Here is a 26,805-nt window from a genome sequence, read left to right on the forward strand (position 1 = left end):
GAAAGTTTTTTTTTCCTTTTTTATCAAAAGCAAATGAGGACAAGCAAATGTGAACTTGATGTACCACTTGCTTTCAATTTACTAAACAATACTGTATGATTGTGTTGAAGGCCCTTGACAAGTGAATAAAAACAGCCAGAGAACTTTCTTTCATTTATCTTTTCTTTCTTTCATCATCGAGTCTGTCAGTTCAAACAATAAAGGCGAGATCAGTTGAGAATCCAGGGCGAACCCCAAACTGCAATGAATTATGTTGAATTTGTTTAGATGCTTAGTTAAGTGAATTTGAAAAAGTTTTTCTATGATTTGCATTGGAAAATGATAGCCTAAAAATTGACCTATAGTTCATCAGTAATTTAGGATCAGCCCACTTCAATACTCAAATATCTTTCCACATTTCAGTTCCCCAGGAAAAGTTCCAGGCTGGAAAAGTAACTGCAGTAGAACCCGGTTATATCGAAGCCGGATATATCGAATTTTGGTTATATCGAACTCACGAAATATCCCCTTGAAAATCCCATGTAAAAGTATAGGAAAGCCGCGTCATATATCGAACTCAATTTCACCGGTCGTTCGATATATCGAACTCCGCACCACGCATTGGAAAGTGTGCCTTCCCCAAAGACGATCGCATCACCCTTGGCCGTTTGCCGCATGACGTTTTCAAGCCACGTGCGGAAGGAATGAGAGGACAGTTCTGGACAGCGCCGCGCCCATTCCCCAAAGGCGCGCGCATCTGCAGTTATCGTTTCCCGTGCGCCAACACATGACGTTTGCAAGCCATGTGCGTGGGTGTGCCCATTCTTTTGCCGAGCTATCTCTCTCCTTCAGCATGCGCTACGCATGCGCCAAGCCAGCTCAGCCCGTTTTCAGACAGACATCGGACGCTTTCTCCAGCGTGTGTTGCGAACCCTCTGCGCGCTGGCTGACGTGGCTATGGTGCCTGCGGACGTTAAGAAGCAGCAGCTCTCTCTGTTTTTCTTTTTTTTTTGCGAGTCATCCTTTCTTATCGTTGTGCTGTACGCGCGACGTAGCGCAAGATATGGCGGCTGCGGACGGTAAGAAGCGGCAGGCTTTTTTTTTTTTTGGCGGGAGCCGTTTATCTTTGCATGTATGAATCAACGGAAGCACGCGGTCTGCTGCTGCGATCATGACGCCAGCCCCAAGAGCGGCGTGATAAATCGAACCAGGCTTGTGCAATCAAGCCATCACGGGCACTCTGCCAAGTTCGCTCCCACCACTGGAGGAGCTATAAAAAGATAAACGCGCCCTGACGTTATCGCTGCGCAGCATCTTGGCACGCTGCCAAGAAATGAGCTGTGGATGCGACGACCGAAACGGAGTGACGCACGCCATCCACATGCAAGCGAAAACGCTCGCGATTTCTGCGCAGCGACACAGAAACATTGTATTGAGCTGTCGCGGTGGCTCGAGCGGCAAGAGAGACGCAGTTCCAACAAGTTTGAAATTTTTCGCTCTGTCGCTGCCGCTCGTCGCTGCGATCGGTCAATCGCTTGCATGTGAGCGAGCTGTTTTTAAAATTCTCGGGTGCAAAAGTGGAGGGTGGGTTCATTATGCAAGTGGGTTGATTACGCGACACATGCGGTATCGTTTTTTGGCATCGTATGTGCCGTCACAAGCCAATTTTTGTATATCGAATTATCGATATATCGAACTATTTGCGATCCCCTTCGAGTTCGATATATTCGGGTTCGACTGTATATAAAAGATAACCTCAGAAAAGACGTGGGCGATCATTTTTATGAGAGGACAATGGACGTAACCTAGTACAGGACTGGCAGTGTTTAGAGAGCGTACTGGAAAAGAAAAATATAAATAAATGTGGTAAATTATTAGCTGCATTACAAAACTCAGGTGGAACCATATCTCGGGAATCAATAAAGGAATTTAAGAAAGCATTCAGAATTCCTTTATTATTATTAGTAGTAGCACTATTATAATCTTCAGCATCATTATTATTATTATCAACATACACTCTTCTTGGTTGTTTTGGTTTATTAGAGCAGAGGCTACTAAATCTTTTGTACCTAAATAATAGATAAGCAGAAAAGACTGACGCTCTGGCTTATGCACGCTTTCCTTTTTCGCATTTCAGCGAGCAGTTTGTCTGAAATTCAGGGTCACCGTGGTTAAGCAGTAGGTTTTATTTGTTTCTTTCTTGAAGAATGTGATTCAAAAAGAACGTTAAATCTCTGAAGGAATGTGAAAATGCTTGTTGTACGTCTTGAACTGTTGAAACCGAAAACAAGTTGTGTGTGAATACAAAAGTAACAAGTTCTCAAATTATGCAATTCACAAATTGAATGTCTTGTATTCAGACAATGAAATATTCAATATAGAGTAGAACCTCGGTGATACGAATCTCACGGGGTCGCGAAAAAATTCGTATCGTCCGAACATTCGTATCATCAAAACGAACGAAAATAAGTATGCAGAAGCATGGAAAAGGCAGTCGTGCAGATCTATTTACGCCCGAGAAAGTTAATTACGGCCGCGCGGTCACAGCTCGCCACTCGCGGCGCACACAGCGCGACAGGCGATGGCGACGTGCCAGCCACGCGGCACCACAGACTGCTCACAATGCGTACAGTTCGACTAGCGGTCGTGAAGTCTACGATGTACGGCCCATGCGCATACGCCGTCGCGTGCGCCACCGACTATACTACTCATGGCTGCGCGCCGCTGCAAACCTTTCGCGGCGTGGAAAACGATCACGATGCCGGCGATGTGCAGTCCATCCGCCTCTGCGTACTTCTCGCGGCATGGGGATGGCAACATGCGGGCCGCGCGGCGCCGCAAACTGCTCGCGGATTGCTATGTCCGGTCTGTGCGTACCCGCTGCGTATGCCGCCGCTAGCTATGGCAGTTGTGACGTCCGTGGTTTGTAGCTCAAGTGTCGCTGAAAGCTTTTCGCAGCGTGAGCTCGACAGAAAATCGCGACGTCGGCGGTGTGCGGACCACGCGTCACCCTAAACTGCTCGTGATGCGTACATACAGCGCGGCTGGCGATCGCGGAATCAACGATGTGCGGGCAGTGCGTAGTGCTCAAGGTTGCAGTCGCAGTTCATGCTTTCGTATCATTCGTAGTGGCGGGGGAGAGTGTTCGGACCATTTGAAATTTTGCACATTATACACAATGCACTGTGTGCCGAGGAATTTCACGAATTCGTATCATCCCAAAATTCGTATTATACGAGTTTGTATCACCGAGATTTTACTGCATTTTGTGACAGGCTCAGTGCCGTGCAGGGAAGACAAAATACAATAAAATCTTGTTGTTTCGACCCCCTGTTAATTCACACAATACGAAACAAGGAGCGCAGTCCCAGCCGGCGCCTTTCTTGAAGAATGTGATTCAAAAAGAACGTTAAATCTCTGAAGGAATGTGAAAATGCTTGTTGTACGTCTTGAACTGTTGAAACCGAAAACAAGGTGTGTGTGTGAATACAAAAGTAACAAGTTCTCAAATTATGCAATTCACAAATTGAATGTCTTGTATTCAGACAATGAAATATTCAATATAGAGTAGAACCTCGGTGATACAAATCTCACGGGGTCGCGAAAAAATTCGTATCGTCCGAACATTCGTATCATCAAAACGAACGAAAATAAGTATGCAGAAGCATGGAAAAGGCAGTCGTGCAGATCTATTTACGCCCGAGAAAGTTAATTACGGCCGCGCGGTCACAGCTCGCCACTTGCGGCGCACACAGCGCGACAGGCGATTGCGACGCGCGGCTCTGCGGACTTCTCGTGGTACGTACAGCACGACAAGTGATGGCGACGTGCCAGCCATGCGGCACCACAGACTGCTCACAATGCGTACAGCTCGACTAGCGGTCGTGAAGTCTACGATGTACGGCCCATGCGCATACGCCGTCGCGTGCGCCACCGACTATACTACTCATACTACAATGCACTGTGTGCCTAGGAATTTCACGAATTCGTATCATCCCGAAATTCGTATTATACGAGTTTGTATCACCGAGATTTTACTGTATTTTGTGACAGGCTCAGTGCCGTGCAGGGAAGACAAAATACAATAAAATCTTGTTGTTTCGACCCCCTGTTAATTCACACAATACGAAACAAGGAGCGCAGTCCCAGCTGGCGCCCATGTAAATCTGTGGTGTCGGACGCTTGTCAATTCGGATAGGGGGTTGCATCTAGGCGCAACCCGCGAAGCCAGCAATCGTCTAAATAGACCACCCTAGTAATGGATTGCTTGTAAAAGTGGTGTAACAGTGCTCTGTAGCAGCCAAACAACGATTGAAAATTCCCCATAGCCGAAATATGGCTCAGTAGCACAGATCCACTTTCACTTTTCTTAAATTCACACACCCGCCACTGCCATCTGGCATGTGCATCGGCCTGACGCACCGTTCCGAAACTGCTTTGCCCGTCACTGGTCATTTAGTTCTATTTTGAGATGGCGTCACGCCGGTCTTAAAAATCTACCCTTATTTCTCTCTCTTGCATCCACGTGCTTCCTCCGCACTTCCAAGTATGCTGAACCGTTTCATTTTGGGGGATGCTTCACCGCACAATTCACTGTCCGTGCGGTGAGGCATCCTCAAGCTGCAAAGGAGCCATTTGCACCACTGCTACTGCGTCCCACTGCAAAATGGGCTCAATTCTGGTCAACATTTCCGATAGTGTCGCAAAGCCCTTGAAAAAATTACGAAATATCTTTGGCACTTGGCTTTCATCTGCACATCTATATTTTAAGCGCTCATTAGATAAAATTACTTTGAAGCAAACGATTCTTGGCAGTATTTTAGTGCCATTCGATAATTCCAACTTTTGGATAATTCAAGCATTTTCCTCCTTCCCTTGAAGTTGGATCTGCTAAACTAAGTTCGATATTTTAAACATTCAATATTCAGGCTATTTTCTTAATTTGATTTGATATTCGATTCAAGAATTACTATTCAACATTTGCACATCCTTACTGAAAACCAGTCAGCAATCTCAGCTCCATTCACTAACTTTGCCTTGTAAAGGTCAGGTCTGATATGCGATCCAACAAAAGGCACATTAAAACTAGAAAATGATTTGTGAGATCAATGCATAGGATGGCAGTACTAGGAATAGGTAAATTTGATAACACATGACTGATTAGAGGGCTACCACCATTAATAGTGCGTGCTGGTACAGTAAAACCCGTTAATATGTAGTTGGTGGGGACGCGGCAAAAGTACGTACTATTCGGCAGTACACCTTAACCGATTACAACAAATTTGCCATTACTCACCCTCCAAAAGTGAAGAAAAAAAAACAGACACTGTAAATATCCCGTGAATACACGTACGTGCACTTTATTCCCGTCCTGCCGACCAGTCGGCCATTTTCAGTTTCCGCCGTGGCGGCAACAGCCGTCTCAAAATCAGCGACACCGCGAGCAAGCTTCTCTATAAGGCCCATCTTCTCAGCGAACACTCTATTAACAGTTAATGCCTGAGCGGCTTCCGTCACAGTAAGGCCTGAATCAGCTCTTTCCAAGTCATCGCCGCTGTCCTCATTCTCGATATCCTCATCACTTTAGGGAGGGGCATAGTGCCGCCCATTCACACACACACACTCACGCAACAACCGCTTCGCAAAGCAGCACAGCTCAATACAAAGGATGCAATCACCACTTGCACACTACATCCACAAAGCAAAGAAAGGAAGATAGGCTACGTCCGCTACGTCACAACTGCACGCCTGCACGCGTAGCGCGAAGTCACGTGGGCGAGTTGGATTGGATTGGATTGGTACTGAGGCTGGGTTGACTGTGATGATTACTGCGATAGGGCTGCCAACAACGATATTGAAGTGGCCAACGATTCCCTGGCTGCCTATTGACATGGACATCACCGCGGCGAACAGTGTTCATTGGAACATGGTCAAAATAACCGCGTACTTTTTCTAGAATCCTTTACACTATAGCTGTATGACCGGCAGTCCGCACGTTCACAACGCTCTTTGGAAAGGTGAAAACGTTTTGCGTCGCAGCACAGCGTCAGCCGAACTGCAACGAAAAGTGCATATTAACAGCTAGGCACTTCACAAGCCAGTACGCTTTAAGCGGTCAACCAATACATGGGTTTCAATAGCGACTCAGCCGGGGAATCTTCACAACTACGTTTTAACCACACCTACTTGGTAAGCGGGTGCATATTAACGAGGTTTCACTGTACAGAAATTAGGCAGTCCTAAACAAACCCTTTGTTGAAAGCAAGTAATATCCTAGTTACACGGCCGGCTTAACCATGATTACACTTAACCAAGGTTACTGAACTAAACCATGGTTAACAGCCAATCGCGGTTCGCTGCTGTTACAAAGCTCGTCGCCGTTCTAGGTTACGGAGGCCATTGCCCATTAAGTACAACAGCTGAAGTGACGTGGTGATTGGCGGAACAAAGCTCCATGTACAAATATCTATTTATAATGTGGTTTCCAGAGTGCCATTTGAAGAGGCGTCAACAGCGCGGTCAAGCACACACGATGGCAACACCTCCTCGATCGCTGTAAACACCGCCATGGTGGCCCCTCCCTCCCACAAGCTGTACACAAACGACATGGCGGATCGCTATCGCCGATGTCAGAAATGAAGTGAGCTAAAAGTTGTTGGCATCTGGTATGATAAGCCGAATATAAAGAATGAATCACTCTTGAGGATCACTGACCAGCGGCGTATTGCTAGTAAGAGCGATAGCCACGATACAAACAAGCTTCTACTCAAGCCAACTGCCGCCAGTGCATTGCGGCACATCCGATCTGCTTATACTAGCTCTGCAATTAATGAATCGCCAGAAATAATCATATCGTTCTTTTACTATAGGCAATTTCATAAGTAGACCACTTAAGACAGCGTTGATCAGTTCCAAAGTGCTGATCGCCGCAGTTTCGAAGCGAAACCATTTAGGCCTAGCGACGACTAGGGGGTTACATACAGCGCAGTCATTTGCTGTGCTCGCGTGCTCCACCGCCACAGTAAGTGTAACGTAGCTTAGCCTGATAGTGGCATTTCGTGCTGCAAGTGTTGCGAACTTGTTTACTTTCATGATACAGCTAAGGCTGCTAAGCAACAAGCTGCACAAATGTAGACAGGACGAGGCTTCAGTACGCAGCCGCTGTGCTGTCACAGTGAAGGCCATAACCAAAGACGTCAGGCGGCACAGCAGACGCCGCCTATTCTATACGTCAATCTTTAAATGTTATATAGTGCCCAAATGAGTACATCGTTGAAGCAGACCCGCTCGTACGCCTCTTGCACTCTGGCTCCGAAGAGCAGCCACCGTCAACAGATGCCGCCATAACCTCGGTTAACGACGCCAACCGAGGTCGCCAAGCTCAGTTTGCAATAACCGCGGTTAGTGGTGTAACCACGGTTACGCTAACTGCGGTTAACCCTGCCCGCGTAACAGGAATATAAGATGATTTGTGGTATATATGCACTGTCAAGTATGTAAACACAGTTGAACATCAATATAACGAACCTCAATATAATGAAGTTCGCTATGCAACAAACTTTCTTCATTTCAGTTCCTCACTTCCACTGAAATGCACATATTTTTTTCCTTGATTCAACAAAGTTTAGCACTGTAGTTTCAATATAACAAACTTTTCCCCCCTGCGAAACCCTGGGTGTACGGACATTTAAATAGTACATGTAATGTTTCAGTTCCAGAGTAACATTCTGACCTCAAGAGCAATGCGGTCTAGAGCATCTATTTTATTCACTGGTACGTATATGCTGAGACAGTCATTTTGTTCTCTGTATTTGTAGTGCTCATACTTATGTGCTTGAAATAACAAACCCATCTCACTCCACCATAAGGGTCAGTGGTTAGGGCCTTTCCCGAGGATGCAGATTCAACTGCAGCCAGGGCAGCTGTTTTTTATTGGAGGCAGAATGCAAAGCTGTGCGATGACAGTGCATGTTAAAATCTGACTAGTCGAAATTTCTGGAGCCTTCCATTATGACGTTGGTCACTGAAGATGCCAGTTTATATTGAGCATTGTAAAGTTAGAACGCAAAAAAACAACCACACACAGACTAACGACAATGCTCAATATGCACCAATTTGCCCAGGAAGAAGTTATACAGTCAAGTCCACTTACAATGATACCGGTTTTAACAATATATCGGTTACAACAATGAAAACCTGTTGCACTGTCCACTTTTGTATGTTTTCTATGGTAAATAACCCGCTTACTACAATGCCCTCGTGCCACATTATCGGTTATAACAATGAAATCTGGCTTCTGAGTGCTCGCGCCAAAAGTAGTGGAATGCGAAATCCTTGAAAAGAAAAAAAAAAAAAATTTCCAGCTGCTGCATCTTCCCTGCCGTGCGCTCATACAATAGAACCTCTTTTCTGGCCTTCTCGGCATTGTAAGCCACGCGCGCCTTTCTCCTGCTGCCCTTCCACCCCTCGGAACACAAATGGACTTCGCCAACGCGCCGACAGCGCTGATCCGCTAATATGCTCACTCATCCGCTCGCCACTCATTTTGCGCAGTTCTGCCAACAGTTTGGTTGTTTGCGCAAGTTGATTGCGTCGAAGTCGTTCCTAGCCACGCAGTTTCTTCGTCTCGTTTGAATCACCGCCGAAACGGAAGATGGCTGATCTGCCCGCTGATTATCGGACGACGTTGCCAGTGAAAAGAAAGCGCACGGCTATCGATTTGGAGACGAAGTGCAGTATCGTGAAGGAGTATGCACTATCACAACCAATGGTGTCGATGATCATCCACTCCGCTGTGAAGTTCGACAAAGAAAAGTCCTCGTTTGACAGTGGGTGCAAACGTGTTCGACAAGGCGCCTGACGACGACAGCGACGATGACGCGGTTGTTCAACGTTGTTCTCGCAGGAGGCCCTGCAGTTGATTTAGTCCCTCTGGGGCTTTGTTTTCGCTGCACTATGTGGGGCACCTACATGCCATAGAGAAGGATGTCAACACATTTTGTGTGAGGCAAGCAAGGCTAACGAACATGGGGTTTTCTCGTGCAAGCCAGTGAGATGTAGTACGTGGTGAGATGCTTGTGGAGATTTCACCCCAGGGGCCTGCGTTCCCCAATCTCCTCGGCATTTAAATAAAAGTTTTGTCTCTCTCTCTTCACCCCAGCATTACTTCCGGATTTCTCAAGCTGAGAGGCAGCCGCGGCAACCTTCTCGTATTTTTTAAAAGACCCCTTTCAGGGCCACCAAAACGATGTCTCGCCGGAGCTCGCATGTCACTTGCCATCCGTGACCCCTCTTTGCAGTTGTTATGCTTTTTTCATGCAAACCGTTTGTAACAATTATCGGTTATAACAATAAAATTTTCGTGGCACTTGAATATTGTTATAAGTAGACTCGACTATACTGATGTCAGTTTGGGATGTTAAACCTCGTAAACAAAACTAAGCCTGTACTCCAGTCTCATAACAACATGATTAGTTTCGTGACGTGCAGAAGCAGCCGATGGCTGTTAAGTCGCATCCAGTGTGCATGCCCACAGTAAACATTCCTAAAATGCTGCCACGAAGGAAACCAAATTAGCTGCGCAGTTTTTGGCGACCTGCTGCTTGCACATTTTGTTCTTGTCAGCCTGCGATACCATGTGACTGGTCACAGGGTTTCTTAACACCATTAAAGAGAGACGCGGATCAAAATATCGGTATAATTTCGAAAATTTCCAGTTTTTTGCTTTTGCTCGTGTTACCACCATTGGACATCTTGCTTTCATATAGCAAAATATGAAAGCAAGATTTTGGCCATCTTTGAGCTGCCACTGCTCTGTGCAACGACGCTGGCCGCCATTGTGGACACTTGCACGAAAAGTGGTCAAAGCCTTTTTCTTTCAACTGGCACATCAGCCAGTTTCATATTTTCACTGGAAAATACAAAGAAAATGCCCTTTTCTCGCGTCTTACGAGCGCTCCTGCTGTCACGTGAAGCGAACCAGAGGCCACCATTGGTTGTCGCCGTGCAGTGGAGCCACCCCAGCAGTTTCGTATCTGCTCGCGTCACATTGCCTCACACGAGTGCGCAGCGTTTCTTTTCATTATTGGAAGTTTTTGAAATGAATAACGAAAAGAAGCGGAACTTTCGTCTTTGCAAGAGTCGGACTGTATATCCATACAAGGGGAAGCGCAAGCAGAAGCGAAGGAGAGCCGTGAACACGGTCGACAATGCAAGCCCCCTACGCGAGCAGAACGGAAGCACGCCTTCGAGCTCTGCGCAGTCAAGCACACTTGATTTTATCAGTGATGCTACAGACTTCGTAAGCGCATCGGAAAAAAAACTGGCAGCGTTCCAGGACGATGAGACAGCCGAGAGCAGAACCGGTGCAAGCATTGTTATCTGTGAAATTGGAGCGCTGCCATGTGCGGGACGTGCAGGAATAGCGAACTCATGGTGATTGAGGTCACAAACAAGCAGAAAGGCCTTGCTTCTCTCCTGGAACTCAGGTGTGCAAATGAAGTACGCCCAGCAGCAGTAATTTCTGCTGTGTACACATCGCGATGCACAAATACCGACGGTGGTAAAGGCAACGACTCGGAGTGGTGCAGTGGAAGCTCCCGTGATAGTTTTGCTATCAACGTGAAAGCAGTGCTCGTTGCGCGCTCAATATGGGTTGGACACGATCAGCTAATGAGATTTTGTGGCGTTCTTTGCCTTCAAAAGCCACTTCACCACAAGAGATTCTTCAACATCGCAAAGAAAATACACGTCACCACCACCAAGGTAACCGCCGACAATCTTGCAGAAGCAAGACGGTATAACTTCGTTGGAAGCTGCTCAGACTGACATTGCTGTCATGTTTGATGGAACCTGTCAAAAGCGTGGGCACAAGAGCCACAATGGAGTTGGCACTGCCATTTCTGTGGACACTGGCCTATGCCTAGACTTTGAAGTCCTGAGTAACCTCTGCCAAGGCTGTAGCAGCCACAAAGCACTTGGTGATGAAGAGGAAGAAGTGTGCAAAGCCTTCTATTCACCAGTGTGTGAAAAGAATGTGGAGTGCACATCGCATGCTATGGAAACAGAAGCAGTACTATGCATCTAGAGCAGGCCACAGTCCTACAACATGCGGTTCACCACATTTCTTAGGGATGGCGACAGCAAGGCATATGCTGCAGTTTCCAATGCATGGGCTTATGGACCGATGGCAGTGACCAAAGAGGACTGCATGAACCATGTCTCTAACAGTCTTGACACTGCACTAAAAAGTTGAAAACACCGCTGCCACGTGGATAAAAACTTGGTGACAAGGCCATCCAAAAGCTCCAAAACTATTACCAGATTGCAATAACAAGCAATTGGGGCAGTGTGAAAGGAATGTACTGTGCAATTTGGGCTTAGTACCTCCATTCATGCTCCAGCAATGATGCAAGCAGCCACAAGTTTTGCCCTGATGAGAAGGACTCGTGGTGCAGGCAAAAGAGAGCCCAAGCTTTGGATGAACCACCTCCGGACTACACCCCCCTCCTAACCAAAGCACAAGGAAAGGCAGTGCTGCCAATTTATAAGCGTTTGACAGACTCTATTACACGCTGTTTGCAAGGGAAGACTCAGAATGCTGCCGAGTCCCTCAATAGTAAGATTGGATGCTGTGTCCAAAGAGCCGATTTGCCTCACGGATTGCAGTGGAGACTGCCACTACCACTGCAGTCCTATGGTTCAACAGGGGCCACACCAGCTTCGGAAAAATGCTAGAAGAACTACAGTGCAGTCCAATTATAACGATATTGAGAAAACCTGAAAATCTGATCGCTATAAGCGATTATCGTTATATCTGGACCGGTGAAAAACACACACAAAAAAAGAGTGAATTGGGTTGAACAACACTAATCATCGTAAGGAGCACTAAATACTTTATTACAGTATACATCAATAGCCATAAAATAACAGAAGCATACTTAAAGAAGTCTGAAATACACGCTCGCTTGAGCAGCAGCTAAAGCTTGACAATCGCTGTGAGCATTGCTTCCAGTAGCGTGTACGCTGGCGGCAGTCCTTATTGAGTGCACAAAGCCGATTAGCGACTGAACTGAAGGACATCCCCAGCCTTGATGATCGTTGAAATCGCAGAGTGTGAATGTCTGTATTTTTTCATGAGGCTTCCAACCTTGAAACCCTGCCAAAAATCCCGATGAATCTGCTGTTTCATCTCGTGAGCTATCGCGCCGTCTGTCAATGTGGTCGCCACCATCTTCCACGGACGCAGAATCGGTGATGGCGATGAAAATACGGCTGCGATTGCGATGATGATAGTGCTCATTTCCTTCCATTTTCGCTGCATACGTCGAGTTTTCATGTCATTGTCTTCTTAACATTTTCTGTTTTACTGAATATTCAGTCAAATTTTCGTGGTAAACACCTACCGGGCAGCGATAAAGCTATCATTGTATCTGATGTACCGCCAATAATCGATCGTTATATCTGTTTATTTTTACATAGGGGCAATGGGAAAAGTGATAAATCTCAAGAATTTTATCATTATAAGCGATATATCACTATATCTGGTATCGTTACAAGTGGACTGCACTGTAACAGTTCTCCCGTCAAAGCATCTGGTCAGACTCAGCTCAGAAAGCGACCAGAGAAGGATCAAAAAGATGGCTGCCAAGCTGACTGCTGAAGCAAAGTCTCATCGCTGCAGCCAGGGAAAGCGAGCCCGTACACAGGACTCCATTCGCAGGAATCGTGAGGGGGGAATGTGGCAGACAATTTGAACTACATTAGGGCCAAGTTTCATGTGATTTGAGAGAGAACTTTGGCATCCAAAATACAAAATTTTTTGCTCGTTTTTGAAGATTGTGCACACAATATTTTTCTCTTGCACTAATCGGATCACAGTGAAATTTCACACAGATGTTCCTTAGGGTGCATAGAGTGCGGAAATATACATTATATAACTATTCTCACCATGCTTTTTATTACAGTGTCATACCAACAGTTTTGGGTGAAAAAAAAAATGCTGACAAAAATAATTTCACCTAGATTTTACATTCTGCGGTTTGTAATGAACTACCTGAGGTGTTTTAAAATGCTCTGTCATAATAATTACTCAGAAAAATTGTGTGCACAAAAAAAAAAGATGCCAATTATACATTTCACAGAGCATAAAAATTCAACTACTGTAGACATAAAAAAACTGATTGCATATTTCACTACAAGAGCTCCATTTATACCAGCTGTGCAATTTCAGCCTTCTAACTGCATTATTAAAGAAAGAGTTTTTTCGAGGAACGTCTCCCCTTAACACAACTCGGCTTGGTTTTTTACTCGGTGAAAGCGCTCGCTCCGTGGCGGTCGTCGCATCAACATGCCAGCTCATGATAATTTTTGGTGACAGTATTTGCCTCCAGCCATGAAACGACATTTCGAGATATAGTAAAAGCTTGTTAATTCGAACTTCACGGGACGAGGAAAAAGTTTGAATTATCTGGTGTTAGAATTGTCGAACAGCCTCGAAAAAACAGACAAGAACTATTTGCATGATGGTAAATGTACCGCATTTCCTCGCATAATGAACCGACCCCCCCGATTTTTGCCTAAGAATTTGAAAAGAAAAGGCGTTAGTCAACGCTTCCCTCCGTTTCGCGCCATCCTGGTCTACAACGCATTTCTTGGCAGTGCATCAAGCTGCTGCGCAAGGATAACATTACGGTGTGTTTAGCTTCCGACATTAGCTCTAGCAAGGGGGGAAGCGAATTTGGCAGAGTGCCAGCGATTGTACTGTTGTGCAAGACTCTTTTTCAGTATGTTCGCCTCATCATGCCAAGTGCGATTGCGGAGGGCACCGTCTATGCCACTCAATCATTGTAATGCGCGATAGCAGCAGGCGTCTTTTGAAGCGAACGATGCTAAAAACCGGCGTCATGATTCCGACTGACTGCATGCTTCCGTTGACGACTGATAAGTGGAAGGATGGACAACACTCATGTGAGAAAAACTTTTTTTTTTTTCTTTGCGTACCGCCCATCTAAAGTCGGAGCCTTTCATGGGCGTTGGCTACAGGGACCACGGTGACAGTCCGAATTAACAGGGCTCGAATTAAGGGGGGACACGGCTCTTTGAGACGAAAAAAATCGATTTTTTGAAAGTGACATTTTCAGAATCTGTAGCTATTATTCTTTTAATTCGTCAGGTTTTATATCTTGCGGTGCAGTATTTGAACCACAGAATCAATTTATAGCATCATTGCCAGCTGAAATCCGCGAAAAACGTTTTTTTCCCGAGGCGCGTAGGTCGTTTTCTACATGCGCGATCGCAGCCATCTTGGTCTTGTTGAAAAGAGCGGCTTTTCTTTTCCCATTTCCCGCCACAAGTGCCTCCGCCGGCTTACTGGTGACGTTGAAATCCGAGCATAAAAAAAAGTCCAAACGCACTGTTCTATTCGTCGAGCTAGCACAAGTGACTGAAAAGCGTGCTGTGATTGGCCGCGCAAAGTTCCCGTCGTCTGCTCCTCCGCAGGCGACGCGTCTCTCCTTGTTCAGTCGTAGGGTTGTGACGAGTGCGGCACGATGTCGGAAGCAACGCCGAAGTTTGTCACGAGTCACAAGTTTGGCAAAAAGAAGAAACGATCGGCCTACAACTTCAAGAAGCGCTCCGTTCCTTCAGCCGGCGTCGAGAATAGTCCGCCGCCAACAGCAAGTGATGCCGAAGCCGCGGACAGTACCGAAGTGGACTTAGGCCTAACCTGATCGCCGACGAGTGAATGCATTCCGGACAGCAGCCGCTTTCGGTGCGACACCGAAATATTGCAGCGTACGGAGTTGTTGCAGAGAGAAATGGAAGCCCAAGAAAAGCTACAAGTTCTTTCTTCAACACCGGCCACCAAGCGAAAGATGGATTTTTACACTCGCGCTGATGATGTTGCGGCCGCGCCATCCGACATCGAGACGGGCTTCGTTGTCGTCAGTTTGGACTCAATGAACGCGTTGATGTCGTTTGTGAAGTGCAAGGTGTGCGGCGGTAGCGCCACGGTAGGGAAAGGTGAACGTGAATATGGCCTCGCCATAAAGATTATTATCGAGTGCGCGTGCTGCGGTGATGTTGCGTCAACATGGAGCTCGCCCCCTGTGAACGGAAAAGACAAGTGCAACCCGTTCGTTGTGAAGGTCCTTGCTACGCGCGCGATGCAAGCCACCGGGAATCGACAAACGGCACTGTTATGAGATTTAATGCTGGTTGCTAAAACTCCTTTGCAGCAATATTGAAGGAGCTGCACCTCAACCCTGGGACACCAAGCATGAAGCGCATGGCAGAGAAAGACCACCGCCGAGCAGTGGCATCTGCTAACAAGTGCAAGACCACTGCGGACATGCAGCACGCTTTCAAAAAACGCCATTTGGGTGGCCACAGTCAGTCTGACTACATTGCTGGTGCCTTCTAGTCACTTACATTGAAAAATATTGCAATATTTTCTCGGCATTTTTGATTAAAAGAGAGCCAATCTCATTTTTCTCGTTTTCTCAAAACACCGATTCTTGACTTTTTTTTCTTATTTGCAGAAGCGATATCTCTGCCTTCAATGGAGGTAGAACCATAATTTTTGTTGTGGCATGTAGCTAAAAGTGCAAAGCACACAATGTTAGGAGCAGAGTTCGCAATTTACGTTTAAAAAATTTTTAAATTTTGCTCTAGGTCAGACAGTAGGGCACCCACATTTGAATGGTGGACTTTGAAATGCTATAACATTGCTAATATTTGTTTTATCAAAAAAGTGCTCCTAACATTGCATACATTATGCTTTCTAGTACCAAGCAAAGTGTCAATATGAATTTTTTTTTAGTGTGGTTACTTTTTCATTATTTCGGCAAATTGTGAACAATTAATTTCATCTATCTTTTGAACTAATTAGCCAATTGGAAAAATAGTTACATATTTGAAATCAGCGCAAGAAACTGAATCAGACTACCTAGTTGTATCAAGTTTGGTCGAAAATGAAGAAAAATAGCTTTAAGAACCATGTCCCCCCTTAAGTATTTAGTTGCGAGTTTCGAAGGTTGTGCAGAAGAAAGTGTAGGAAACCGCCACTGCGTCCGCCAACCCCTAACCTCCGGCACCGCCGGCCACCGTGCCAGTCATGACACCAATTAGGCTTTACCCCCTCTTTCACCGTTTTACCTGGTTCCATCTCCTGTCCCCATTTCAGACGTGAGCAGCCTCTAATCATGCCGTTCTTTCACTGAGGTGCTTTCTTTTTTGGCCACGTGCTGTGTGCCCAGATGCGGTGACGCGTAGTTCGAATTATCCGTAGCAGAACCGACCCGTGTTCGAATTAACGGGCTTTTATTGCGAAAGCAATACTACACCAGGTCTAACCGCTTGTCGCTGCGTGCCGTGGTCCCCTGGCAGGAGCTGCCAACTTGGGACTCTCATTTCACATGGGACGGTTATGTCAGAATCAGCCTGCCAGGACCCTGGCATTCACGTTACTCCTATAGGCCACTAAGGCACGTTCATACGGCTTGGTTAAAGTGGGGCTTTATGTGTGGGCTGGGGAAGAAGAAGACCTCTCGGTCACCCGCAGCTAATGCTTTCGCTCCATATTCAGTTCAACAGCATTGAACCCTTCTAATTATTTATACACAGATCTCTATGAAGCTTGGCTGGACAAAGTAGTGTAGTTCTAACTACCCAAAAATTCGAATTATTGAGGTTCAAATTAATGGGCTTCCACTGTATCCTAAATTTAGTCAGAACATATGTCGATAATTATACAGTTAAACCTGGTTATAACGAAATTTTAAAATGCCCGCAATTTTTCGTTACATCCAGGTTTTCGTTACATGCAATTTGCGCGTGAGAACGTAAAAAGGACAATGTCGAATGAAAACCAGATTAAGAATTGGTGTAAGGGAAACCACCTTGAAGGTGTTTACAGTAAATCAGAATTATTTGAAGTCATAGAAGCGGATGTTTCGCGATCGCGCGGATACCGCGGGGCGACTGCGGCGGCAGCCTTCACCTCCCCTGCGGCTCGCGCGACGAGTCTACGAGGAAGTGGGGAAATGGGGTGGAGGAGGAATCAGTCTGGGGGAGAGCGCGCACGTTAACGCCGCCGCCGTCGGCCCGCTAGGCCTCACGCGCTCACCCACCCCGTTGCCCATGGAAACCGACTCTGCCTCACGTCGCCAGCGCTCTCCGCTGTTCAGGCCACTACTACCCGCTACCGAAGCGTGGGAATTTGCGAGCGACCGCGCGGAAGCGATGGATGCGCGCTGCTCGCCCCGTGTCTTTTTTTGTTATCTTTTGCAGCTTTTAAGCATGAACTATTGTAGTGCCATGTTCCGACAGCGAAAGCAGCGGAGACTGCTGCGTTTGCCACGCAGATGCGGCGTCTGCGCTGAAACACAGGCGTGTTGTATCAACTGCAGTCACTCGTTGCTATAGTAGGCGTTCCTCTCACTTCAGTTTGTGTTTTATCGCCCTGAAAATTGCGGGGGTTCTGCTAAATTTCCACTAGCTCAGCATTAGTTAAGAAACAGTAGGCGCTGCAAGTTTGTTATATCAAGGTCAACCGCCGCGACATGTTCATTACATTCAGTTTTCAAATACATTCACTTCAATGGGGGCGGTGTTGGGGAATTGAAAAACTTGTAACATCGAGGAATTTGCTACATGGAGGTTCGTTACATAGAGGTTTAACTGTATATAAATGTATAGCAGCAGCAGGAAGCTGCTCGACTCCATATAAAATCTAGACTGATCCATTATTTTAAGATACGAGATATTGAATTAACGAACCTCATTATTCTGCTCTCGTTGCTTGTTTCGCTTGGCACTTATAAAAATGCCCTGTACAAGCCTCACAAAGTAGAACAGGAATGTTTCAGGGATACACAATATCATCTGTACCCCTAAGCACAAAAGCCTTGAGGCAACAAATTTCGCAATATAAAAAAGTTCTTTTTCTGGAAAGCACGACTTCATTATGTCAAGGTTCAACTGTATTTATGTAATTGATAATCACGAAAAATTTGTTCTCAGGTGAAAGCGTAAGCACAGGATTTTTCAGAGCAATGCAGAATTCACTACAATGTGATGATGGATAATGATACATAAATCTGACGATAAGATTATAACGCACATTTAAAAATAAAAGATCAAGTTCAACTCAGACAGTTTGATTTACTCAGTTCCAGGCATAATCTATGCCGATATGAAAAGTTAGTGAGAATGTACAAGCCAGCTTCTCAATAATTTGATGCTCCTCCAGCTGGGAAAATTCGTAGGAGTACAAAAGAAAAGAAAAACGATCTCTGTTTAGCACTCAACCACCTTTCCGTGATGGCAATGATTGAAAATGAGTGAAGAGAGGAGAACAAATTATGAATATCAGAGCAATTTCTTTCAAAGGCTTTGAGCATTAATATGTATAGCGAGCGAAAAACAAAATGGTGCCAGAAATTAGATTTGATGGTTGGTTGGTTGTAAGCTATGATGACATGCTTAAGGGCATCAATTAGAGGTCCACAAAGATTCCATGCTTGCACAAGCTGTATTTACTTGTAAAGGCTTACTTTTATTTCATAAGAATATAGCTGGCATAAATCTAAATATTAAAAGCTTCAAGCCGCATCCATTGCCTTTATATAGGTGACGCCACATGACACGCTACACAACACAAAATATAAGGCAGCAATGAGTGATAGATGAGAGGCTTAGCACATGCATGAAATTACAAATTTTACTTTGAAGCTTTTCAAATGACAGCAGGAAATAAACCCACTAGATGTACATACCCAGCTTTCGATTAAATACAGAAAATTTTTAATAAAATGCAGGAAGTGCAGATTTCGTAATGATTTGCACTGTCAGAAAAATTTAACTACACAAAATCATACATTATCTTGGCGGTGATTTTTTTTTTTCTAATTCGGCCAGTGAAACAGGTACTTAATGCAATAAAAATAAAGAAGTGGTAAAGCATATTCACCTGAGTCACGAACAAATGTGTAGCAGCGATGGTCATTTTGCCATCCACAATGAAATTCTGTGTGGCAAGCATGGCAGTTGTGCAGCTTGTCACAGTTACTGCTTTCTGACTGCTGGCATTGTTCAACATCAGTCTGGTTTTCTCTTGCATCTGCCAAACCCTGCAAACAATATTTTGTCATAGAAAGTTACCCCATGTGTTCAAGTTTCAACATAATGTCAAATTGAAATGTCCCGTGTTTTAACACGATATAAAGCAAAATCATGCTCAGAATTCTGGATAAAACTAACCAAAATGAACAGCACATCTATGTCCATGCTATGTAACTCAAGGAATGCAATAATACAAATGATGGGGAAGCCTGTGCACCATATCAGTGTTTTAGCACATAAAAAGCACACAAAACAGAACTGGAGATTCAGCACTACTGACTACCACAGCTAGTACTACATGCTACTAACAACTGTATTTTTATTGCACATCAAAAACATATATGATGCATACAGAAAGTACAAGAAGGAAAATGAAGAGTCCTTGTCCATTTCTGCTCACCGTATGCTGTTTTATGCCTTAAAAGAATGCTAAAGAAAAATTTAAAAATTTGCAAGATGGATTGATTATATTCCCCGGGAGCATTACAAAACTTTTTTCTGTGCAGAAAGGTAGCTGCGTTGCTGAGAAAACCACAAATGAAAATCCCAAAGTTCCTCCACATTCAAAGTGACTTTGGAAAATGAACCGCAACGCGGTCCTTTTTATGACCAATTTGCAATGGAGCACTCCAACCAATCAAAGAAGCCGCCCAGGTAGACCGGAAACATGGCCAAGAACAGATACTAGCCTGCCGGTCCCATGACCAATCAAGTCAGCCACCAACATGGCAAGGTGCAAGTGCAGGCCGCCTCAGCCTTCCCACAGTGCCCTACCCCCAACTCTTGAGAGAGAGAACTCTTTAAAAAGAACTCCCTAAATAAAAGCAGATAATTTAGCCAGCATTCAGGATTTGCTGACATGCTACTCTGTGTAGGAAATGAATTTTGGGAGAGAAAGGAGGAATGAGAGAGGTGCTGAAAATAGAAGAAATTCATGTAGAAGGAAATAGAATGCGGCCATTAAATGCGCACTAATGTCTATTGTCAAGTAATGTTAAACAATGAAGTAATGAGATCACAGTCCTACAAATGGGCTTACAAAATTCTCAGCCCTAAGGCAGCTGCTCTCAGCTATATTGTGTGCATCTGCGCCTTCTTGGAATATGTGTATGGTACAATTAGACTCTGTTGATGCGAAAAAAACGCAAAAGTTGCTGAGGGCATCTGCAAAAAACCTGACTGTGCTCATGCATGCATACATTTGCGACAATGACGAGAGCATGTGGTCTTCGCTGCATTGTGTGCTGTTGTGAAGTGAGAACGGAAGGTTGGAGCGGTCCTCAAAGGCATGCGAGCAGCAGTTGTACTCTAACGTAATTTCTTTCAGCACTTCATTTGAGCGAAAAACTGCATGCACACTTCCCATCGAACAGTGCATTGTGTTGTTGGTTATCAAGTTTGTTCACTAACTATGAAGCATATGTGAGACGAATTTTGCAATTGACTCTGCTGTACTCATTCGATTTCTGCTTTTCTGATTTCTGCTGGGTTGTAAGCCACTTTTGTTGCAAGAGGACAATGTCACGCCAGCCATGCAACTCGTTAATTGGTTCGTAAATTGGTCCTTGCAAAAAAAATTTTGATTATGCACCATTTACCCAGCTTGCTTGCACTGGCAATAATTCTCCCGAATTAGCATTATCAATGTAAACTTCCAGTAACCTTCGGAGCGCTCATCGAAATCCAGAACTACCAAATCAAGTTCCATTTGTTAGCCACATCATCAGCAGGGGCGCTGTTTCTATTGTCTTCATCTCCATTTGCCTCTGACTACTGGCTTTGTGACTGTATGTATTACTGCATGTTTATTGCTTCAGGCTGCACAAACATACTCGCCATGCCATTCCGTGAGTAAGTGCATAATAAAGATTGAAGCAAGGGGGAGTGGGGGGTGGGGGGTGGTTATGTGTTGGCATTGACTTGTACAAGTTTGGAGTTAATTTTTTAGTGCATTAGCACTAAAACCATGATCTCAGACTTTGCAGGTTTTTTTCATACAAAGCCTCTCCTTGAACTCTGCATAAATTAAAACACTTAATGACCATGAGCAAATTTCGATCTTGCAACAGGGCAAACAAATCAGCTTCACTGGCCATTGCAATACAGTAACAGTACTATGCCATTACTGCAGCCAAACACTGCATGTGTTCAAATGCCACTCTCTCGCACCATGCTTTCCACATCGCCGTCTTGATTAAGTTTCACCAACGCACAATAAATCCAAAACACACTGCTATTGCATAGGCCTCTTAAGGTGCGTAAGTGGTCCCACAACATTATACAGTGCAATCCCAATATAACGAATCCTGCAGGACCGCAGAAAATCGTTTGTTATATTGAAATATTGTTGTAATGAAAAATCTGCAATTATAAGCCAGCGGTGAAACCTAGGTAATGAAAATGACGTACCTTGGCAGTAGGCACGTGTAGCAAAACCTCAAATGAAATTGTTGCACTAACTCCAAAGCTTATTTATTTGAAGAAATCAATTTATTTTCTTCTGCCTCGTGCAGCAAACACGATCACGCACTACATTACACCACTACAGCACATATGCCTTTCACTTTGCGTAACACCTCATCGAGTGCATATTGCACCGAGCGACGAAGGTACAGACTTTGTCTATGTGCAAAATAACATCAGAGTTCGATATGACCTCATCTTCAGTGCTCCCTGAAGTTTGAAAACCTTGTCGCTGTCTTTCAAAATGATCACAGCGGTTGATGGGGCAATGCTAGCTGTCTGCCAAGGCCGATTCGCTTTTTCCCTGCGTCAATTTCTTGCAGTGAAAGCTGTGTTCCTATCTTCTTGGCACTTCGCTGGCTGCAATCATAATCTTCGCAAACACAAACTTCGCAATAAGATAATTCGCAAAAAAAAAATAAAAAATCGTCCCGCAAGCACGGATGGTACGAACGACCGAGCGGCAAACGATACACAACACAGCATGGAGGAAGAAAAACGGCAGGCAGCTAGGCTGGCTAGACTTGTTGGCTACTGCATAATAAACTACAACTTTGTGGTGGCGCTAGAAGCTGGCGCTAGATATGCTGATGATGATAGCTACCGCCACCGAGCCATACACACAGAAAAGGCAGTTTGTTTCATGCGAGAGTTGCGAGCTGCGGCACTGTTAATTTTAGTCAAATTTGTAATACTGATGTTCCTAGATTAATAGAAGAAAAAATAAAATATGTACATCATTCTGAAATATACGCTATATTAAAATTTGTAGTTCTGGAAGAGTATTATACTGAAAACATGGGAAATCTGCTGGGAATTCTAAAAAAATTTGTTCATTTGAAAAAGCCGTTAATGTGGTATTCACAGTAGCGAGATTTCCCTGTAGTTCACTACCACTAGGCTTTCCAATTAACAGCTTCACTGATTTGTCTGAAGCATGCTTGAAATTGAAAACCAAGCTGCAAGCTGAAATTGACTAGAAATCGTTTTTTAAGGCCTAAAAGAGTAAAAAGGTACACAAATTATGTAAGCAAACACAGTACCTGTTCAGATATTTGAAATTGTTTAAAAATATTTGATTTGCTTCGGAATAAATTTATATTAATTCTTACTGACTTCGTAATCAAAACTTGATATCTGCATTGGTAAAATTAACGCTATGTATCAGTCAATCCTATTGACAAAGTCTAATGAAATCGACTTGTGATGCTGTAAGTTTAAACACAGCATGGTGAGCTCAAACCGGGCTTTTTACCAATCTAAAATATGAATTCCTGCCTGTTCTGTTGTCACCGCTGTGATTATAGGAAAACATCTACAAGAATATGGCAATTACACTCACCCCAGGCAGAAAAGACTGCCCTATTTATAGTCAGTTTGCCTATGAATGTGTTCATTATGATAAAGCTTCTAATGAAAATGTTCACTAACCTTGGATCCCTTAGGACAGCGCTTGTGAGCACAGACAGTGCCACACCACACACAGCCATAATTATTCTGTAAGCAGCTTGGGCAAGAAGTCTGCTTTTCACAGAGCACAGTAAGGTTGGCAGCTGAAAAAAGAATGTGCAGGAAACAGCAAGGGCTCAAAAAAAATACCTACCTTCGTGCAATTATTGGTTGATGCGACATGCATTCCACACTGTCATCCAAAGTTTGTGATAGCTGTCAGTACTAACACAATATAAGAAATAACCGCTGCAGCACAGCTAATGACATCATTTGAAGTTCCAAGCCAAGCCACCTCCAAACGGGTCTTAGAAATGGTCATTGCTTCCTGTTGGATTTGCAGCCCTTGTAAGAGCTGTTTAGATGGCATTCTCGAGGCATTGCAGATGAAGCTATGTGATGTTAAGAAGATAGTGAGAGACCGGAAAGCGTGGCGTGACATGGTCCATAGGGTCACGAAGAGTCGGACACGACTGAACGCCTGAACTGAACTGAAGAGCTGTTGGTAGTAGTACTAGCAACTGGACTCATCAAAACCTGAATGGTTTTGGCCCTATTCCTCAGACTGCAGACAGGAACTTGTTTACTGCCCTTCACTCCCTCAATAACAGTGGGTTAAAATGAAGCATCAGTGGGACCACGCCTGCAGTAACAATGGCTAACAAAGCTGGCTATTGCACTGCATCTGCACCACGGTAATGGTTTTTTGAATGGCCCTTTCAGTGTGGTCCTCAAGATGTTGTGATTCTAACAGACCAAAATAAAAGTCAGCTCTACCACATTTCCAAAACATTACTCCCTTAGAATACTGGCCATTGATGTTAATAAAAAAGCCCAAGAATAATGACTTTACAGCACACTTATCATGGCTCCTCATTCACATCACAGTCACTGCTAAAAGGAAATTGGCCATGCATAGTTCCGAGAAGCAGCTTCTGGAACATCAATTCCCTTTGCTTCAGTGCGCATCCCTTGTGAGACATGGGTCACAAAAAAATGCCACTTGCCTGTGCAGGCATGGGTGTACAAAAACAATTATGCTCCATCACCTACTGTGCAAATTGAGGATAATGTCCAATGTTTTCCTGTGTGCAAACAATGGCAACACCGGTGGTGGCGGTGAGTGCATCTAAGAGTGGAGCCGTGTGTTTCTAAGCAGTCTTCGCGCTATGAATTCCCACGGCATGCCAATGCACTGTGGCACAAACTACAAGCCATCTCCAGAAACTATTTTTTCTTGGGAAATGTTGGAACGCTAAATAATGTGCTGGAGATTGTATTTACTCGCCTCAGGTTGGCAAGCAATATGACCCAGACCACACTGTTCGAGCTCATTTTTGCATTAATAAGTAGCTTATTATTCCTGTTTTATATTTCTATATGAAAGTATCTGAAGCAATAATTGGGCATAATCAAAAATTTTCTGACCTTCATTACCATTCGCGTTCAAGCCCAGGCAACAAAATATGTTGGCTACAGCGTGATCCTGGAATAGTTCACTTGTTTAGTGCAATGCAGCATATTTTTGTGGCCCTTAAGTGATTTCATAGGCCTGACTGCAAAATAAAGATTGATATGACGAGCGTGATGTACGAGATTTAGTGAATGAAACACGGTGCTCCGAAGCACATGGTACACACATTTACAGTGCTTGTTCAGATGTATCTGTAAATATTTTTGGGCTTGTACCTGAGCATGTAAACTTAACGAAGTGTAGAATTCATTGAAAGTTGTAAGTGCTCGCTTTACCACATTTCAACTATTTGCCACTGTACACACTATGAAGTGAATCATCACCATAATCCATTCCATCATTATGGCTAATCCCGTGGGGAATGCTTTAAACATGGGGGTGCTTAATTAAGCATCGCATTTAAGATCAGAACACAATTGTGTTGTAGGGCGCCGTTCGCATCGCGCATTTAGTAGGTCTACCTTATTCAGCTTAAACCAACGAGCCTTCGTGAAATATGAACAACATGAAATTACTGCAATGACTCATTTTCATTTCCGCTCAATTATTTTCCTTTGGTTATGGAACTTCCTTGTGAAATTTTACATCAAACTGAACATTTTGACCTGTTCCTAATTTTAATGCTCCATTGGAATTATTAACTCACGGCTAACGATGGCTATGATGCCGTCAGATTTTTTGCGATTCTGTACCCTTAATAACATCGCATTAAAGTCTTGTGAACTTGGCTCGTGAAATGATATACAAGAGAGCCATGCTGGCACAATGTATCGGCAAGTGGCGCAAAATGTCTCAGCATGCGCACATATGAAGTGAGCTTGCAAAGTAAAGGCAGGGTAAATTAAAAACAAACAAACAAAAAAAACTAGGGGGACACTTAAGCTCCGTCGTTAAGGGTTTGGCACGATAGCATTTAGCTACATGGACAATGTTTTTTAAAGAATTTTTTTTATTTTTGTACACCGACACTTATCGGCAAACATTGGCTTCCCATTAGGAGCAGTTAGACAGCTTTGAAGGCATTTTTGATTTTTCAAAATAATTTTGATTATTTAATCATTACACTCTAAATTTTCTTGCCATCATGAAGCATTGGCTTTTTATTCTGGCCGTTTTGACACCTCTGAACCCCTCTTTCTCCAATTTTTCATTTCTTTCATTTATATCCATCAATTAATTATGTTTCCTTAACTTGTCATCACATATCACATATCGATCATTAAACACTAGAACCCCAAAATACCATGACACGTTTTTTTTTTTACGCAGCCCCCGATTATCTGACAAGTGATGCCCACTACTACTACTACTACTATGCCGACAGCTTTTTGATCAAAGGAGCTGTGTAAGCTAGCACTTAAGACAGCGAATTCCTCTGTTCAAGTAATGATCAGCCGATGCAGCATACTCACAATGAAGCTGGGCTCAACAGTGGAGCTGGTCATTTAGCGCTTATAGAAGGTACCTGGAGCGTGTTTGCATTAGGGGTACCTTAATTTTATGCTTGAAGCCACCATACAAAAAACAAAAGCAAAAACTGCGCTGCAAGCGTTGGCAGTTCTTGCAGCGACAAATGCGAAGCAGCAACTCGTATCCAGGAAGGACTTTTGAGAACGACCACTAAGTGGCATTCAGTGCACTGCCTATAGGGGCAGAACTTAGGCCCCCTAGAAGTCATTTTCGAAACTCCTTTTGTGATACTAGTCGTCACTGCTTATGTGTCGTGAGAATTGCCGACGTTTTCAATTTTTGTTTATTTTTTTTTCAGCTCCTACTGATTTCTTCTGAGGTGGCCTGAAGCATAAATTTAAGGTACCCCTTTGTGTTGAAGCAGAAACATTGATGATGACGATGCAGCCATCTGGGAGAAACTAATGTACACATGCACCAGGTGCCTCTTACAAACGAGCACCAAGTGACCAGCTGCTATGTTGAAGCTCAGCTTTGTTGTGAGTATGCTGCATTGAGTGATCAATTACTTCAACAAAATATTCACTGTTTTCGTTTTCTTTTTCATTTACCCTGCCTTTGCTCTGCAAGCTCATTTCATGTCTGCATAGTGAGGTGCTTCGAGATATGTGACGTTTTGCGCCACCAGCCGTTACATCATTCCAGCACCGCTCTCTTATAGGTATACTGCTTTATCAGCCAAATTCACAAAACTTTAATGCGATGTCACTAAGGGTCTCATGTTGCAGAAAATGCGGCATCGTCGCCATCGTTGACCATGAACGAAAAGTCACAACGGAACATTAAAGTTCAGGAGCAGGTTGAAGTGTTCAGATTGACGTTAAATTTCTCAAGAAAGTTCTGTAACA

General features: G+C 44.2%; 1 protein-coding gene and 1 pseudogene across 2 annotated transcripts in view; one reads left to right on the top strand and one right to left on the bottom strand.

Annotated features, from left to right (window-relative positions):
* dsd (attractin-like protein dsd) overlaps positions 1-26,805 on the bottom strand; it is a 153,137-nt gene that overhangs the window by 76,550 nt on the left and 49,782 nt on the right. For both annotated transcript variants that reach the window (XM_084591538.1, XM_084591539.1), the window contains 2 exons: positions 22,996-23,117; positions 18,950-19,109 (listed from right to left, as the gene is read on the bottom strand). In XM_084591538.1, coding sequence (XP_084447664.1) covers positions 18,950-19,109; positions 22,996-23,117 — 282 coding nt within the window. The remainder of the gene's footprint in view (positions 1-18,949; positions 19,110-22,995; positions 23,118-26,805) is intronic.
* On the top strand, positions 10,381-12,709 carry LOC146206732 (uncharacterized; annotated as a pseudogene).

Source organism: Amblyomma maculatum, chromosome 1 (assembly GCF_055883805.1).
Source record: "Amblyomma maculatum isolate TAMU_Amacu chromosome 1, ASM5588380v1, whole genome shotgun sequence".
NCBI classification, from domain to species: Eukaryota; Metazoa; Arthropoda; class Arachnida; order Ixodida; family Ixodidae; genus Amblyomma; species Amblyomma maculatum.